The sequence below is a fragment of the Chrysochloris asiatica genome, unplaced genomic scaffold (genome assembly GCF_000296735.1).
Source record: "Chrysochloris asiatica unplaced genomic scaffold, ChrAsi1.0 scaffold00273, whole genome shotgun sequence".
NCBI classification, from domain to species: Eukaryota; Metazoa; Chordata; class Mammalia; order Afrosoricida; family Chrysochloridae; genus Chrysochloris; species Chrysochloris asiatica.
In genome coordinates, this window is record NW_006408791.1 from 530603 (window position 1) to 549286 (window position 18684).

Genomic DNA, 18684 nt, shown 5'->3' on the forward strand with positions numbered 1-18684 from the left:
AACAAGGAAGCTGCAAGCCATCACATAACATGGATGAACCTTGAGGACATTATGCTGAGTGAAATTAGTCAGTCACAAAAGGAGAAATACTGCATAGGACCATTATTGTAAAATACAAAGAAAAAGAACCCAGACTAAAAGGGGGGAAAATTATATATATATTTGTTGATCACCAGGATGTATGGAATGAGAGGAGGGGAAGGAAGGAGGGGAAGACAGAGCACAGGGTAAGGAATAGACTCAGGATAGCTTGGTTGCCTGGGTGGGGGCAGGGAGGGGGGGGCAATACACAAGAAGGGGGAGGGGAATGGAAGAACAAGGCTGATGGGATAACAGTTAGGCAGGTTTGCATGGGCTAAGTGGGACAGAGGTAAATGATGATGTATGCACAGCCTTGGAAAAATACAGCTCCGGAATACAGGGATTGAGGCACGGTTTGAAGGAGTAAAAGAGGGGAATAGTGTTAAGATGCTTGGCTGTCTTTTGAATCTTGGTTTCCCTTGCCTACCATTGTAAAATAGACATTTGAAGTGGGGAGAAAGGAATAGCCAGAATCATCACTAGAGACAGCTTGTAAGTCTGTCTTCAGCCTATAACTGATTGGAATACCTTAAACGGGGCTAGAAGTTCCCCAGTGAAAGAGGCTTCCTGTGGAACCTTTACACTGCACAAAACCATAGATATGTGGAATCCAGAATCAACTGAAGTAGGAAATTTCCACTGGAAAGGACAAGTAGTCCAGCCTGGAGCGGCTAAAAGAACAGAAAATACTTGATGAAAGAAGGACCCGGCAGGAAAAATCCAAAACAATAATGGCAGTCTGATTGATTACTACAAGAACAAGTAAGCTGTTTGCCCAAGAGCCATCAAGGCAAGTGGTTGGGACCCCTCAGAGCAAACCCCCTTCTAAGACTGAGACTCAAGGGGAATACATGAGCAGGCTGGTGATCTGGCTCGTGACCACGTTGATCACCGATAAGGGAAGAGTGGGAAAAACAGCATTGAAGTTGTGAACTAAGCCTGACCTCATTCAATAGACCCCCATGAACCTGGGTGGAGACCTGGATGGCCAGCAGTACGGCAATATCCAGGGACTCCTGGGCCCAGAGGCAGTGACATGCCACAGAGGACTAAAGTGGAGAGTGAAGAGTCCAACTGATATGAAGAGAGGGGAGAGGCACAAAAACACCCATACTTGCAGATAATACCCACCTGACCTGGCTTCGATGGCTGGATGATCAGAACTCGACTAGAAGAAGAAAGAAGATGAACAATTTGATGAACTTTACCTATACTTATGACCGTTGTTGTTGTTGTTGTTAAGTGCCATCGAGTCGGGTCCGACCCATAGCGACCCTGTACAGGGTTTCCGAGGGTGTAAATCTTTATGGGAGTAGAAAGCCTCATCTTTCTCCCGCGGAGCGGCTGGTAGTTTCGAACCGCTGACCTTAAGGTTCGCAGCTCGATTCGTAACCACTACGCTACCAGAGATCCTTATGACCGTAGTAGCTCTAAAAAGGGAACAAATCTTTACAGCGAGGATCACTCCCACCCCCTTAGTACACAGCATTGACAGGGATGGGCAACATAGACATTGGCTACCCAAAATGGGGGGGGGGGAGGGTTGGAGGGGCTAGAAAGGCAAGAAGTGACTGGCTTACAAGCTTTCAAGAGCGAGCCTAGTTCCAGACAGAGCGGGGGAAGGTAGAATCACCATCGAATGATTTCCAATCCATTGGGACAGGGCTATCAAAAGGAAATGGGGATAAGACTTTTGTGGTACAATAGTGAATAATTGCCATCAGGTCTGACTATGAGGCTAGAAAATATAGAGGTAGATGTTTTTTGACAAAAGGAGGAGAGTGATTGATTTTGCAGCCCAGGAGAGGAGGTCCCTGGGACCATCTAGTGAGAAGAATGGAGAGTGGGACCCTACCCAGAGAGGCAGTGACGCCAGGGAAGAGACAGAGATTACATGGACAGATGGAGTGGCTGGGGACACTGGACTCAGGGCGGGAAAAGGGCTGTGTGCTGGTGGCCTGGGGAGTTTGGGGTGGGGGGCAGGCCTGTGTAATATACCCTTTGTGTTATATGATGATGCATGAGGGGACTGTAATCATTGCAGTGAAATGAAATACGATAGGATGAGTGTAAAGCTGATGTTCTCCCATGTAAACCTCACAATAAAAACTTAAAAAAAAAAAAAAAAAAGTATTAACTGTCTATCCCATGGACTGCCAAAAGAATGAACAAATTTGTCTTAGAAGAAGTACAGTCAGAATACTTCTTAGAAGTGAGGATGGAGAGATGTTTTCTCACTTACTACGGATATCTTATCAGTAGGGACCAGCCCCTAAAGAAGGACATCATGTTTAGTAAAATAGAGAGTCAGCCAAAGAAAGGAAAACCCTCCATGAATTGGACTGACCGAGTGAAGAGTGACGGCAACAATGGGCTCAAGCATAGTAACCGATGTGGGCACGGGAAGGGGCCAGGCAATGCTGTGTTCTGTTATACATAGGATTGATGTGATTCAGAACTGACTCAAGGCCATCTAACAATATGGGGATAATTATAGAACTTTAATTTATAGCGTAAAAATTATGAGTTAACATTTGTAATATTCATGGTATACCATTTGTCATATACGAAATGCTTTAAAATTGTTAGTCATTAAAAAAAAACACACCCAGAAAATGGCAAATACTACACAAAGACATTAGACTATGGATCATAACAAATTATGGAAAAAGTTGTAAAAAAAAAGAACTCCTGAATACTTAATTGTGTTTATGCAGAACCTGTACATAGACTAAGAGAATAAGCACATAGTACAAGGATGAGTAAAAAATTACCCTCACTCTGGTTATATGAAAATGTCACTCCACATCATGATTGATGACAACTTTGAGCGTGCACGTGAAAGGATTCTGTCCAATAGATGAGTGACAGTGGATTATGTTGCAAATCATTTGCAAATCAGCCATGGTTCTGTCTATGAAATAATCCACAACAGACTTCAGTTGTGAAAAATTTGTATGAGATTGGTATGGAAACAACTCATGGAAAAGCATAAACATAAGTGTTTGAACATCTGCAAACAAAATTTGAGCCTATACTTGAAGGAAGGCAAGAGTTTCTTTAAAAAAAAGAAAAGTTGTTACTAGTGACAAGACATAAATTCATCACTAAGAGTCTGAGAGTAAATGGTAGAGTATGGAATAAACATCCTCAGTCTCTGACCAAGAAAAAGTTAAAAAAAATCAACTGTCATCTAGAAAATGGACATTTACAGTTTTCTGGGATCTTCAAGTGCCAGTATTGGAACACTATCAAGAAAAATGTTCAGCAATCAACAGTGTTCATTACAGTGACGACCTGAAGCCTAAACTTCAGATTAAATGGAAAGGACTGCTATTCAAGGGCACTGTGATCTTGCATGACAATGCACATCCACACACCTCTGCCCACACTGTTGACACTGCAAAAACTTCATTTTGAGGTGTTAAAGCATCCTCATTATAGTCCTGATCTTGTTCCATCAGACTTTAACCTGTTTGTTTCCCTGAAAGCAGCCATTTGAGTAAGAAGATTCACCTCTGATGAAGCCACATTCGTGGCTCACAACTCAGCCTAAAACATTTTTTAATAGGGGAATATGAAAGCTTGTTGACAGATGGATAAAGTGTATTGAAAAGCAAGGAGATTATGTTGAAAAACAATGCATTTGTCTTTCCTAAAAAGCTGATTAAAACAAATTCTACAGCCAGAGTGTGAATAATTTTTTTACTTAATCTTGTACATCAACTTACAGAACAAGAGGAACTGCTTGGTTTAAAATCAGGAAATGGTATGTGTCAGGGTTGTATTATTTTACTATACTTAATTCAAACTGTATGATGAGAAAATAATCCAAAAAACTGGATTATATGAAGAAGAATATGGCATCAGGATGGGAAGAAGATTTATTAACAACTTGCAATATGCAGATGATGCAACCTTGCTTGCTGAAAGCAGAGAAAATTTGAAACATTTGCTGGTGAAGATCAAAACAGAATGGATTGCAGTTCAACATAAAGAAAACAAAAAATTCTCACAATTAAACCAATAAGCAACAACATACGATAAATGTAAAAAATATTGAAGTTGCTAAAGATTTTATTTTACTTGGATTAATAATCAATGGAAGAAGTAGAAATCAAAGGACATATTGTATTGCACAAATCTGCAACAAAATACTTTCTAAACATATTAAAAGGTAAAGATGTCACCGAGGCTTAAGGTATGCCTGACCCAAGCCATGGTATTTTCAATCACCTCATGGACAATGAATAAGGCTGAAGAAGAATTGTTGTATCTGGATTATGGTGTTGTTGAAGAATGTTGAATATACCATGGACTGTCAAAAGAACCAACTTGTCATGGAAGAAAGGCAACCAGAATGTTCCTTAGAAGCCAGTATGGTAAAACTTTGGACATGTTATCAGGAGGGACTAGTCCCTACTTGGTAGAGTAGAGGGTCATAGAGAAAGAGGAAGACCCTCAGTGAGATGGATTGATACTTGTTGCAACAGGGGGTTCACTCAAAGGGTTGATTGTAGGGATAGTACAGAACCAGGTAATGTTTTATTCTGTTATACATGGAGAAATGACTTGATGGCACGAAATAACAAAACAAATTAAGATATTTCACGTGAAACATTTTTGTCGGCATTTAAAAATTTAGATATTTTATATAAAAATCTGGATTCCTTCCCTTCACAAAATTGGAAAACCTGGTCATCTAGGTCTGTTTTCTCACAAGGAAGCAACGGTAGCAGCTACCTCTCTAGATGAGCATTTACTACCTAGTCACGCCACACCCAGTCCTTCCCACAGGCCAACATCACTCATTCTCCAGGACTGCCTGGCTTCTATGGGCACCTGAGTTTGTGGTACCTGTTTTACCCATCTGTGCATTCATTCAACTAACACGGATTGAACACCTAGCAGATGCAAGATGCTGAGTTCACAAGGAGAAGAGGAAGGGGTAATCTCCTTCCAGTTGATCCTATCAGAGTCCACAGGGGCTGATGGGGGTGGTTAATGAGCAAGTGTAGTTTGAGAAACAATTTTCTATTATGATCGAATTTTATATTTGAAGAATGTTAAACACCTACTGCTATAATACTAGTTGTTGTTGTTAAGTACTGTGGAGTCGGTTCCGACTCATAGTGACCTTGCACAGGGTTTCTGAGGCTGTAAATCTTTACAGGAACAGAACGCCTCATCTTTTTCCTGCGGAACCGCTGGTAGTTTCAAACTACTGACCTTGAGGTTGGCAGCTCGACTAGTAACCACTACACCACCAGAGATCCTTATAATTCTAGTTGTTGTTGTTGTCAGGTTCCATCGAGTCGGAACCGACTCATTGCGACCCCATGCACAGCAGAATGAAACAATGCCAGATCCTGGGCCAATCTCACTACCGCTGCCACACTTGACACCATCAATGATGCCACCTGGCTGATCCATCTCGTTGGGGGTCTTCCTCTTTTTCTCTGACCCTCCATCTTACCCAGCATGACATCCTTCTCCAGCGACTGTTTCCTCCTGACAATATGTCCAAAGTATGAGAGACGAAGCTTAGCCATCCTGGCCTCCAAGGAGCACTCTGGCTGCACCTCTTCCAAAACAGATCTATTGGTTCTTTTGGCAGTCCATGGCACTTTCAGTATTCTCCTCCAACACCACAATTCAAAGGCATCAATTCTTCTACGATCTTCCTTATTCACTGTCCAGCTTTCGCATCTATGTGAGGTTATTGAAAATACTAGCAGTAATGATTAATACCCACCATCTGTTAGTTTGTCATACTGTGGTGGCTTACATGATGCTATAATGCTAGATGTTATGCCACCAGTATTTAAACACCAACAGGTTCACTTATGGTGGACATGTTTCAGTGGTGCTTCTAAACTACTGCAGACTAGGAAGAAAAACCTGGCGATCTATTTCAGAGTATTAGCAATGAAAACCCTGAGGATCACAACGGAGTACTAGCTGACAGAGAGCTGAAGATGAATCCGCTAGGTTGAAAGGCACTCGCAATACACAGTGAGTGCAACAATGGAATCCAACACACCAACAGTGCAGATGGTGCAGGACCAGGCAAGGTGTCGGAGCCCACTCAAGGCAACTAACAAGAACAGTTACTGTCTTCATACATTTCATTCATTCATTACGGGCTTGTTCTAGCACTGTCCTGGGTGCAGGAGGTACAGCGGCGCAAAACACAAAACTCCCTGCCCACTTGGAGCCGACCTTCTCCAGGATTATTTCATCCCACCCTCAAAGAAGATTTATGGAGGCCAGATGGGAAACGTAGGACCAGAAGGATGCAATGACCCGCCAAAAGTCACACTGCTACTCAAGGCAGAACTGAAAACAGCCCCAGGCCCTGTCTCTAAACTCTGCTCAAAAACCTCCCATCCCATCCGTACCCCACAGGAAGAGTGGCACAGTCTCTGGGGTGTGGGACATGGCTTGAAAGGTATCACAGATGGATGGCTATTCCTGGAACGCCTCTGTAGTCCTGGGCAGTCGCCTCCTCCTCCCAGTGACTCTGACCCAGGTTGGAACTTCTCTCATTGCCCCCTTCTCCCAGCATGCCTTGCTCAAGGTCTTGGAAAGGGGTCACTGAGGAGCAGTAGGGGCTAGGTTTCCGGGAGGCAGGGATCGTTGCAACAACCTCGCTTGCTTTCAGTCTGACTTGGGTCTGGGTGGGGCCCGTGGCTGGGCTTGGAGTTAAAGTAGGAACGGCCAGGGCAGGTGTAAATTATGCGTAGCTATTTCTGGAAACTTCTTAGATTTCTCAAGAGAGAGAAATTAATTTGCCTGTTTGGGCAAATAACACCAATTTTTTTTCCCCTGCTTAAGGTCATTTTGTTAAAATAAAATTGATTAACGTTCTCTTTAAAGTTTAAGTAGAATCTGCTCAAACATATTTTTATGCACGGCAGTGCGGTTTGCGCCCTTCAGTAATTAATAACTCCACAAATAACAAGACGCAGCTCCAGCTCAGCTTGATGCTCCGGCAGAAGTTGGTGGGCGGGGCCAGTGCCTGGGCGGGGCAATCAGGACTCGGGAGCGGAAGGGGGCCGGCCGAGTCTGGAGCTTCAGTTTAGAGGTGGGATCATTCATAGCAGTCTGGGCTGACTAGGTGTCTCCGGGTCAAAGCAGATTCAAGCGGGCCAACACCTGGAATAGTCCCTGTGGCGAGAGTAGCAAGAACTCCCATCTATTATGACCCATACTAAAGTGCCTGTGTGGAATTCTGGTGCGGTGCTGTAAGATAAGCATTGGACTGCTAACCACAAAGTGGGAGGTTCAAACCCACCAGCTGCTCCTCCAAAACCCTATACAGGGTCGCTTTGAATCGGAAAGACGGTACTTAACCACAAAAAAGTGCTTGTGGAGCCTAAGGACAGGGCTGTGGTTGGGCAAGTTACTTTGCCTCTTTCTGCCTTGGTTTCCTCCTCGGTTAGAAAAATAATAATAACAATAATAATAATAATAATACTTACATGATGATCGTGTTATTCTGTGAGTTATTTGTGTTGTAGGTGCGGTGCCTAGAATGATGTTAGGCATATCGTTAATGCTCAGATAATGTTATTTAACGGCATTATGATCTCGTTTCAACATCACAACAACCTTGTTTTTAGTGGCCACCAAGGCCTTTTCACTTCATGGTACAGAATAGAACTGCTCCACAGGGTTTTCAAGGCTGTGAACTTTTGGATACAGATCGACAGCCTGTCTGGGTGGGTTCAAACCACCAACCTTTTGGTAAATAGTTCAGTGGGTAACCGATTGCACCACCTAGGGATCATCATTCTCCCAACTTTACCAATGAATACACTAAGGCTCAAAGGTGTCTTGCTTGAGGTTACACGGCTCGTAATGGCTTGAATCTAGGTTTGTCAGACTCCACAGCTTTTAGGCTACATCTAACCTTCATATCTTCTCCTAGGCTTTTGTTTGTTTGTTTTTTATCACTTATTCTTTTTCTTAATTCCTCCATTCATTCAATAAATATTTATCTGCTTCAGATTCTGTAAAGGGTGCTGGAGATACAGAGATTTACTATACCCCTCAAATAGCTTATAGTTAGGGTTGGGTGGAGAGGAGGCAGACAGTGGGTGGTACACATCAGTGCAATTTGCTAAACCTTGCCTTTCTTACGTCTGAGAACAAGTGGGGTCATGAGACAGTCCAAGAGTTGAAGTAGTGTGTGTTTCTCCCAAGCAAGAAGGACATTTGATGGTCAATATGAGATCAAGACCCTCCCTAAGTTCTATCTTTCCCTCTGGCTTGGTTACTGGTATGGGTTCATTTGTGTTCCCAAGATAGATATGTTCAAGTCTGGATTCCAGTCCCTGTTACTGTGATCTTATCTGGAACTAATGCCTTTGCAAATGTAGTTATGTTACAGGAGGTCATGTAGGAGAAGGATGGGCCCTTTGCTTAAGAAGAGAAAAGATAAAGATCCAGAGACAGTAGGAAGAGCACCATGAGATAACAGAGGCAAGGTGGAGATTGGAATAGATGCATTTACTAACTAAGGAATGCTGAAGATGGCAGGATCCCACTAGATGCAGGAAAGAGGCAGGAAACCAGAGTCCTCCAGAAGGAATCAACCTTGTTGGTGCTTGATTCCTGTGAGAAAATAAATTTGTTCTTTGAAGCCCTTCAGTTTGTGATATTTTGCTACAGCAGCTCTAGGAAACTAACACCATCCCTGAGTGATGATGATGAAGAAAGCCCCTGCAGAGCCAGAATGGCTGTGTAATGTAATCGGAGTGAGAAATAAATCTTTGCATGGTAAACTACTGATATGCTGGCATTGCATTGTTTTGTTTCATTTTGTTTTTAAACTGTGGCATTACCTAGCGTATCCCAATTGGTACATGTCCCAGAGAGGGAAATTATAAAAGTGGTAGAAGTCTAGTGATAGACTTCCACACCAAGTATTTCTGAGTTCTTATTATCAGAACATCTTCCCCAGCCCAAGTAGGCAGCCGAGGGGATGAACAGGGCCAGAACTAGGGTCACATGAGTGAGGCACATAGGTCGGGCCTCATTAAGATAATTTATTTTGTGCAAAAGTCCAAATATTTTTTATTATATGTTGTTTATTATTCTCTGTGTAGCTGTTCCTTTTCATTATGAGATTCCTGAGAGTGTAGATGATAATTGCACTGAAATTTACAATAGTCATCAGTTCCATGGAGTTTTCAGCAATAGACCTTTTAAGAACTTAAATATATATTGTGTCCAGTGTGGTGCTATAGCATAAGCACTCAGCCACAAGGTCAGTTTGAACAGCACAGTCAATGGTTCAAAGCCACCAGCCACTCATTGGAAACCCTATGATGGAGACTGACTTGAAAGAACTTAACAATAACAATATTCAGGTATTATATTTTTAGTTTTGAAAGCTTTATTTTTATGATGTGGAAATATGCACAACCAAGCAGTCTCCAATTCAATAATTTCAACATGTGTAATTCAATTATATTGTGTTCTTCATGTTGTACAATCATTATAACTATCCTTTTCTGAATTATTCCATCACCATTAACGTAAATTCATTGCCTCCTAAGTAAATATTCCCCCTGTCCCCCTCCCTCCCACCTCTAACCACTACTAATCTTTGGTCTCTCTCTATTTGCTTATTTCATATAAGTGAGATTATATTGTATTTGTCTTTATGAGACTGACCTATTTAACCAGTACAGGGTTTTCAAGGTTCATCTATGTTGAAGGTAAGTATTTGAATGCAATGCTTTTAAAAATAAAATCAATACAAAAATATCATGATGAATAAATTAGAAAACTTTGAAAAATCTGACCCTGCATTTGTAGGACCCCTCCTCACTTGTCCTCTCTGTAATCCTGGTTCCAATAAAACTTTGGTTACAAAAACAGGGCAGTTTGCCAATCTGATTGCTTAAAATATATTGCACTAACATGTGATATATATTCATTACTGAAATTAATTTTAGTGCACCTTAAATTTTGCACCCAGTTGAGTGCCTTACTTGCCTCATCATAGTCCCGCCCTGAGAATTAAGACATCTGAATTGAGTCAACTAAGTAAATAAAGAAGAGAAGGAGATTCCAGTAAAAAGAAACGACATAAGCAAAGACATTGAGGAAAGAAGCAGACAGGTATATATGCAGGGCCAACTATAGTCATTTGTGCTCTGGAGAAAGATCATGAAAGATTGGCTTGTAAATATTCAGACTGTTGTAAGTTTCTTGTATTTCCATTCTCTGAAATGAGAATGCCATGCTATGCAGCTTGTATAATTCCTGGCCACTCTTCTGGAAACCCAGTGTGAATCAAAATTGACTGCAAATTATATTCTAAGTAAAATAGTTGCCCTGTGAATTTGTTTTAACAGGTTAACAGAAATTTGGGGGACAAATCATTTGAAGTTGCCTCTGTCTCCTCCACAGGTAGATTTCCATTCACTCAGGCTAAGCTGGATCACCTCAATACACCCATTTCTCAAGCTATGTCCAGTGATATTGCTGTTGTTGCTAAATGCCATGGAGTTGGTTCCGACTTACAGAGACCCTGTATAGGGTTTCTAGTGAGCAGTCCAATGCTTATCCTATATTACCACACCAGGACTCCATGGCCAGTGATGGTGACTATGAATTACCAGGTTTTGTCTTGGGAAATGAGAAAAGAGTCGTTCATTTCTCCGGCATATTAGTTGTATTAATTATCCCCGTCTTTACCCCACCTGGAATCCAACACTTCGTTCTATAATTTTGCAGCTCTTCCCATCAGAAAGTGAAATATATTTCCTGCCTGTTAGGTCGATTTTTGACCATGTGATTTCTTTTGGCCAATGAGATGTTGGCAAATGGTGCACTGGCAGATGCTTGAAAAGCACTGCACAGTTAGGCTTGCTCTGCTCCTGCCCTTGGCCAATGCCAAGGCTAGCCTGCTGGAGGATGAGACAGAGCTGAGGTGCTTCAATCATCCTAAATTAGCCAACAGCCAAGCAGCCTAGCCAAGACCAGTCAAGTCCAGCTCAAGTCACCCAAACCTCATATATTCATGCGCCAAATAAATATTGATTTTACTTTGTCACTAATGCGTATTTCTCAGCCATCCTACACTCTTCCTTTGAACTTTCTAATTTTGCTCTTCAGTTAATAGAATTTGGAAGCTTTCTATATAAATAGATTTTGTTCAATTATAACAGAAAAAAGTACTAATGGCCTAACAAAGCACAAGCTTATTTCCCCCTCAAGTTCAAAGGTTCTTGGGAAGAAGGGCAGAGCTGGTATACGTTTGGCAGTTCAGAAACAAAGACTCTGTTGTTGCTCAATCTATGTGGTACTTCCATTCTCAGGGCACCTCATGGTTTAAAATAGTTACTAGAGTTCCAGCCATTATACCTGCATTCCATCCATCAGATGGGGGAAAGGAGTGAACTCATTCCTTCTCTTTTGAGAATTTGCACATAGCACCCATATTTACATCTCACTGAGAGAACCACACAACTTCTAAGAAGCAAAGTACCTCCTTCCCCACCCCACCACCAGCCCCCACCAGGAGAACTAAGCATCAGCTCAGCTAGAAATCTAAATCCTGAGGAAGAGAGCTTTCCTATGCAGTGCACTATCATTGAATTGATGATAATCATTACTTTTTAGTCAATTTTACCTTCAACAAATAGAAGATGATCACAGGGGGTAGTCAGAGATTATCTCAGGCTAGAAGGCAGGACACCTAATTTATAGTACCAATTCCATTCTGAGTTGTGTGACCTTGGGCAAGACCCTGAACTTCTCTGAGCTTGTTTAACATCATTTAAAAAGAAAACCTAGCTCTTTTCTAACTCCATGTTTTTGAATTAGTTATTCCTTCTTCCCTCTGCTATTGGACTGTCTTTCAGGTCTCAAGTCACTTCTTCAGGAAAGCCTTTCTCAATTCCCCTCTGCATCTAATGTTGTTGAGTGCTTGAAAGTCGATTTTTGACTCATAGAAACCCCTGTGACCAAGTAGAACTATACCACCATGGTTTTCTAGGATAATAGCTTTCTGGGAGCAGATTACCAGGTGGGTTTCTCATGGACTGGCTGGGTAGGTTAGAATCTCCAACCGTTCCGCTAGCAGCCAAGTGCTTAGCTCTTGTGTCACCAGGGCTCCTTCTTATCTAACGTTGCTATTGTTAGGTGCCCTCAAGTTGGTTCCAACTCACAGCAACCCTGAATAGGGTTTCTGGGGCTATAAATCTTTGTGGGAACAGAAAGCTTATCTTTTTTCCTGCAGAGCAGCTGGTGGGCTCAAACCAGTGCTTATCCAAAAGAGTCACTGCGCTCCCCTATATAATGTGGGTCCCCCGTTATCCTTGCATTCTGGTTCTTTCCCAACATAGTCTTAGTGTCCACATGTTGCTATATACTTATTGGCATTCATTCTTACTTATTGAATGGCTGTCATGTCATGTGAGCTCCTTGAGGGCAGGGGTCACTTCTAACCTTGCCATTTTCTGTATCCCTAGTGCCTCCGACCCGCCTGGCACCTAGAATCAGCTCAATAAATGCTAAATCAGTGCATGGATGGATGAACGAATTAAAGTCTTGGCTCTATCTGCACTTACTGGTGCAGGTTTCACCTCTGAGAAGTCATACTTTGGGTAAGGAGAGGAGAAAACCAGGTAGAAAGTCAAGCATTAAATCCATAATGCGTTTATAAGCACTGTCTATGGCTAGAGGAACTTAAGATTTCTACAGCAACTTGTCCATGGAGACCAAAATCCTTACCCACCTGTCGGACAGGTACCCAATGACAGGGGCTCTGGTCCAGTTCTCAGTCTGGGCAACATTTCTCTGCCCACAAAGCCATTAGAGAATGACAATTTGTACATCGGAGAGTAGCAACTATGGCTCCCAGTCACATTGCCCACTTCCCACAGCTACATCCAGTTTCCAGCATCCAAACTACTGGGGTAGGTGGGGGACAATTCCTTCACACCTGCGACACCAGGCTAAAAGGGGGTCCCTTCTGTGCAGAAGACCTGGCTTCATTGGCCTCTTAATAATGTCCGCACCAAGGGTCTTCCTGGCCCTTGTAGAGGAGTGACTTCACTGTCCTTTCAAACCACCCTCTGAGGCGCCTCAGAGTTGAGATTCCCAGCTCCAAGCTGGGCCCCCAAATCCCAGGCTTGTAGCCCCACACTGCTCCTCCCAACCACAATTCTGTCCGATGGTGAAGAATAGGAGTCCCAGTAAGGGCCTAAGTGTCTCCCACCAGCCCCTTCCCCACTTGAGGGATTCTCGGTGGAAGCAGTGAGCAGAGCTAGCTGAGAACAATGGGCCTGAGTGAGGGGAGTCAGTGGGGTTCCCCGGCTGCCTTGCCATTGCCGTAAACCTCATTACATCACGATCCCCCAGGCTGCCTCTCTCCTTACCCAAGGCATCAGCCGGCTTCGCTGCTGATTCCCACATGGCGTGAAAAGCTCTTAAACCCCCCGCTGTATTTTTAATGGGGGCAGTGACTAATTTAGCCCTACGCCACCAACCGTCAAATCAAATCTTCCATTGGTACTTACTGAGGGCTCACCTGGGCTTCATGGGGTTCGGGATAAATCTGTCGCTGGAGAGGGGCCAGAGACTGTGATCTGACAAGCACCCCATGCCCCATCTCCTCAGTCTTGGCTCTGTCCAATGACAACTCCAGTTCAGCCCGTGGTGATCACACCGAGGGAACCCTGAGGTCAACCCTGACGTCTGCCCGCAAAACAGTCAAGTCTCCAGGAAGTCTAAAGCTTGGAATTTGCTGCCTTTGGCTTCCAAAAGGCGACAGTCCTAATTCTAAAAGCGACTGTCCCATTCTGCCATTGGCAGGATGCTGCTCTGAAATTCACAGGTGTGAAGCTGTTTTTGAGAAACGGAAGGCCCCATTCACATGAGACTGTTACATGAGGTGGTAGGAAGGGGAGCTCTTAAAGGTCACCAGAAGCCCCTCAATTGGGGAGTCAGAAGATGATGGGTATAATTGCTCCAAATTCCACACCCGTGATTTAGGATTACATTATAATTAGGTGCAATCTGTCTGCTGGCTTCATTTCTGCTCTGCAGAGGCTAATAACCAATTTTCTTGCCCCTTGTGAAAAGTTAACAGCTAAGGTTTTCCCTACACAGGTTCGGAAGCCCCAGCCTGATTGGCAAGTCAGCTGAACACCAGCCATACAGAGAGGTGAGAAGATGGTGTGTGAGGGCCTCAGGCAGAGTGGGCCCTGAGACACCTGCAGGCCAGAAACAGTTGAGGCAAGCTAGGCACCTAGGATGCAAGAAGTAAGGAACTCAGTCTTGGGGTCTGCAGGTGCAGGGCTAGCACCTGAGATGACCCCACCTTACCTTTTGCACCCTAGGCACCTGGCTTGCCTCCCTCAAGTTCTGGCCCTGGTACCAGCCTCAGTACTTCCCACTCATCGCTAGGTCTGGAACCAGCTCAGTCGCCTGGCTCCACTCTGCAGCTCCTAGCACTGGGTCTCATGGCCCTTTCTTTGGTTGCCGGTGTTATAGTTAGTGTCAGTCAGTTTTGACCCATGGTGACCTCTTGTATGCCAGAATGAAATGGGGTCTGATCCTGTACCATCCTCACAATTGTGGGTATGTTTGTTCCAACTCCTACGTCAATCCATCCCATTAAGGGTTCCCCTCAATATCATGGATCCCCTACTTTGCCAAATATGATATCCTTTTCTAGTCACTGGTCTCTCTTAATGACAAGTTCAAAGTGAGCAAGATGGAGACTAGCCAGCGTTGGCTCTAAGGAGCACTCTGACTGCAGCCCACAGTGCTCCTAGCCCATGCTCAGCTACCCTACGACCCAAGTTCAGCCAGGGATTCCCACTTAACTCCTGTACCCAGCACAAAGGAAAGGACATGGAGAAGCCAGAAAACAGCCGGGACTGCTACAAGCCAGCGATAAGCTACACACCTCCCCACCCATAAACGAGACAGAGCATCTTGTCTCTAGAGGCTCTTTTTACTCTGACAGCCATGCCACTGTCCAGCCTCATGCCATCTGGCCATCTGAGTTCCTTGTTTGTTGTCCTCAGGTTGATTCCCTGTCAGGTTGACTCCACACGTGCACAGCAGAACTGATCCACAGTGTTTTTAAGGCCATGAGCTTTACAAGCAGACTGCCAGGCTGTCTTCGGAGGCACCTCTGGGTGGGTTCCAACGGACAACCTTTCAGCTTCTAGTCAGCTCTTCACCATTTATACCATCCAGGGAATCCTATGAGTTGCCTTTCCATTTTCTCCCAAGGAAAGCAGAGCTTATTGTGTGCAGATCCCACGGGGGCTTGCTCAGGAACATACCCAGAGGTGCTAACAGCCCCACACAGTCCCAGGCGAGGGGAGAAGAGAATCAGGCAGCCAGATGCTAATTGCATGAATTCCCTTTATTGAACTGGACTAGTTACTGCAGTCAGATTAAGTCACATTTAAAAGCAGACCATCCAGTTGCACTGAAACCGATTATATTCATTACATAGTTTTAATCACTGTCCGGTGAACTGGCAAATCCAATCAAAGCATTAGTCTTTAATTAAAAAATTAAAGGAAATATTCAGACAATAGCCAAGCAATCACATCACGATGCACAATTACCTAGAATTGCAATTAAAAAGTAGTTAACAGAAGGGGGGGAAATAAAAACAAGAAAAAAACAAAAAGCAAAAAAACCAAAAACCCACACTAATCCTTAAAAAAAAAACAAAAAAACTATCAATATAATACATGAAGGAACAAAGGACAATAGCCTCAAAAAGCGGGTTTATCTAACTCTAGAAATGTAGTCTGCGGCAGAAACTCTAAAAGCACACTAGCTGTAGCAGGACAATAAAAAATACTGAGCATGGAATACTTTTAATCTCTGCCATTAATATTCATTTCCAGCTGCTTATAATAGCAGCGCCTCATGGCCAAATCATTAGAGTTTTACATCTGGGTTGCAAATGACACTTTGATTGGATGTAATGTTCAAATGGCCCTCCCCACGGTGTCTCCGGCAAGCCTTCTGCGGAGAGGTGTCCTGTCGAGCAGTCCCTCACTGTGCGTGCTGGCTCATCGTGTGGTTCTGCAAAGGCAAAGAAAGGAGACACGCATGAGGGCAGAGAATGGCGAGCATGCCCGTCCCCTCCCACTCGGTGCATTTATGCCCAGGGCCCCAGCAAAGCAGCGTGATTAGGACAAAACAAAATGCAACAAGGAAAAAGTGCTCTGGGGACGCAGCTGCCAAGACACCCCGTTGATTTGGGGCTTGAGGTTGGGCTCCTGTTGCTGCCAACCTGGACTTGCTATACAGTGTTTTGTTTTTGTCAGACCATTTGGTTTCATCATGGGGACTGGTTAGGTGGAGGAAAGGGGAAATGCCGGGGAGGTGGCAGGAATGAAGACATCCCTGCTCCCTTCTCCATTTCCCTGTGCCCTAATGATGAGGAGGGTACGATCTCTGGTTGCTTGCAGGTCTCCCCCATTTTGCCCTCTTATCCTTTGCCTCAGTGGCTGCTCGGGGGCCCAGCCAAGGGAGATAGGAGATGTGCCACGAAACTCTCCAGCCAAGAACCACTCAAGTGGGCACAGGCATGCTGAGACAGTGGGCATTCATGGTGCCTGTGGCCGAGGCAGGTGGCAGGTCACCAGGCAGAGAAGATTCGGCCAATAGCCTCGGTTCCTCTTTGCAGAAGCCTGCATACTTGGCCACATGGCAGGGTTCGGGCCTGAAGATAGGCACCCTTCTGTAATTCACCAAATATGCTTGGGAACCTAGGACCCAGGTGGGCCCCTCAGGCCACATGCATCCCTCTCACCATGGCCCAAGGCATTTTCTCCCTCATGCCAGCCAGAGCTGGACAGCAGTCCATTTCCAAAGGAGCCTGCAGACCAGAGCTAGGGGTGGGATTTGGCCTCCATAAGTGCCAGTCTTTTTATTTCAGTGGCCTATGTTCCAAATTCAGGCCAATGTCATCAAAGTCTCAGGTGGAGCTGACCCTCCTGAGAGACCCCCCCAGGGGAAGACTTGACCCTGTTTGGGGCAGCTCCGGGCCTCCAATATGCAGCAGGTTCTTTTAGCCTGGTTGGTTGGTGGAAGTATTTTATGGACTTTACAAAATCTGTTGATTTCACTCTAACTATAAACAAATGCTTTTTCAAGCAATATTTAAATATTACAAAATTTTATAGTTACAAATGAGAATCTCTTCTAGTCCCATATTTCAAGATTGAAGCAGAGCCTAACGATGCAATGAGTTAAGTGTTTGGGCTGCTAAATTCCAGGTGAACAGTTCAAACCCACTAGCTGCTCCATAGGACAAAGATGAAGTTGTCTGCTCTTATAAACGTGTCAGCAGTCTCACGCTCACCATGAGTTGGAATCCAGTTGATGACAGTCCTTAGCAGTACGGAATATTTTTCCTTCAGGACATCACTTGTTTATGTATTTTTGTATAGACTTGTTTTTTTAAATACTTTTTCGTTTTGCTTTAATGAGGTGAGCATCTGCTAGAAACACAGCAGCCCTCCCAGACCCGGGCACCTAGAGGGCCACAGTTGACTCCTTTCTGGTTGGGCCTAACAACCATGCAGCTCTGCTGATGACCACCAGGGGTCATCAGCACTTTCCTGGGCTCTAGGTCTGAGGTTTCTCTGTAAAGAAAACAAAAATCCTCACCACTGGACCAATAAACAACATTCTTAATCAACTGAGAAAAGACTGAAGTTGTCAAGGACTTCATTCTTCTTGAATCAACTATCAACACTCACGGAAGCAGCAGTCAAGAAATCAAACGACATATTGCATTAGGCAAATGTGCTGCACAAGACCTCTTTAAAGTGTTGAAGAGCAAAGATGTCAGCTTGAGGATTAAGGTGCGCCTGACCCAAGCCATGGTGTTTTCAATAACCTCATATGCATGTGAAAGCTGGGCAGTGCATAAGGAAGACCGTACAAGAACTGACACATTTGAGTTATGGTGTTGGAGGAGAATGCTGAAAGTGCCATGGGCTGCCAAAAGAACCAATAGATCCATTTTGGAAGACGTGCAGCCAGAGTGTTCCTTGGAGGCCAAGATGGCCAAACTTTGTCTCTCATCTCTCATACTTCGGACATATTGTCAGGAGGGACCACTTGCTGGAGAAGGATATCATGTTTGGTAAGGTGAAGGGTCAGAGAAAAAGAGGAAGACCCCCAATGAGATGGATTGGCCAAGTGGCAGCATCGATGGACTCAAGCTTGGCAACAGTAGTGAGGTTGACCCAGGATCAGGCAGTGTTTCATTCTGCTGTGCATAAGGTCACTATGAATCGGTACCGATTCAATGACGTCTAACAACAACAACAAGGTCTGAGGTGGAGTCCTGGTGTAGCGCTGCATGTTAATGCGCTGGACTGCAAGGTTCAAGTTCAACAGCTGCTCCTAGGAAACCCTACATAGGTTCATTATAGGTCAAAACCAACTCAATGGCAATTAACAACAAGGTCTGAGCTATGGTACCCAGCACTCTGCTGGAAGTCCTGTTGACCAGGGCAGAGATGGGATCCCCTTCCCACACCCTACAGAGACTGTCTGGGCATCATATTCTCACTTATAGGTACTGATGCT

General features: G+C 44.2%; 1 protein-coding gene across 1 annotated transcript in view; it reads right to left on the reverse strand.

Annotated features, from left to right (window-relative positions):
• Nucleotides 1–15463: 15463 nt before the first annotated feature.
• The window catches only part of ZNF423 (zinc finger protein 423), a 311738-nt gene continuing 308517 nt past the window's right edge, over nucleotides 15464–18684 (reverse strand). Inside the window, exon 6 of the mRNA XM_006874383.1 lies at nucleotides 15464–16161. Coding sequence (XP_006874445.1) covers nucleotides 16132–16161 — 30 coding nt within the window. The 3' untranslated portion in view covers nucleotides 15464–16131. The remainder of the gene's footprint in view (nucleotides 16162–18684) is intronic.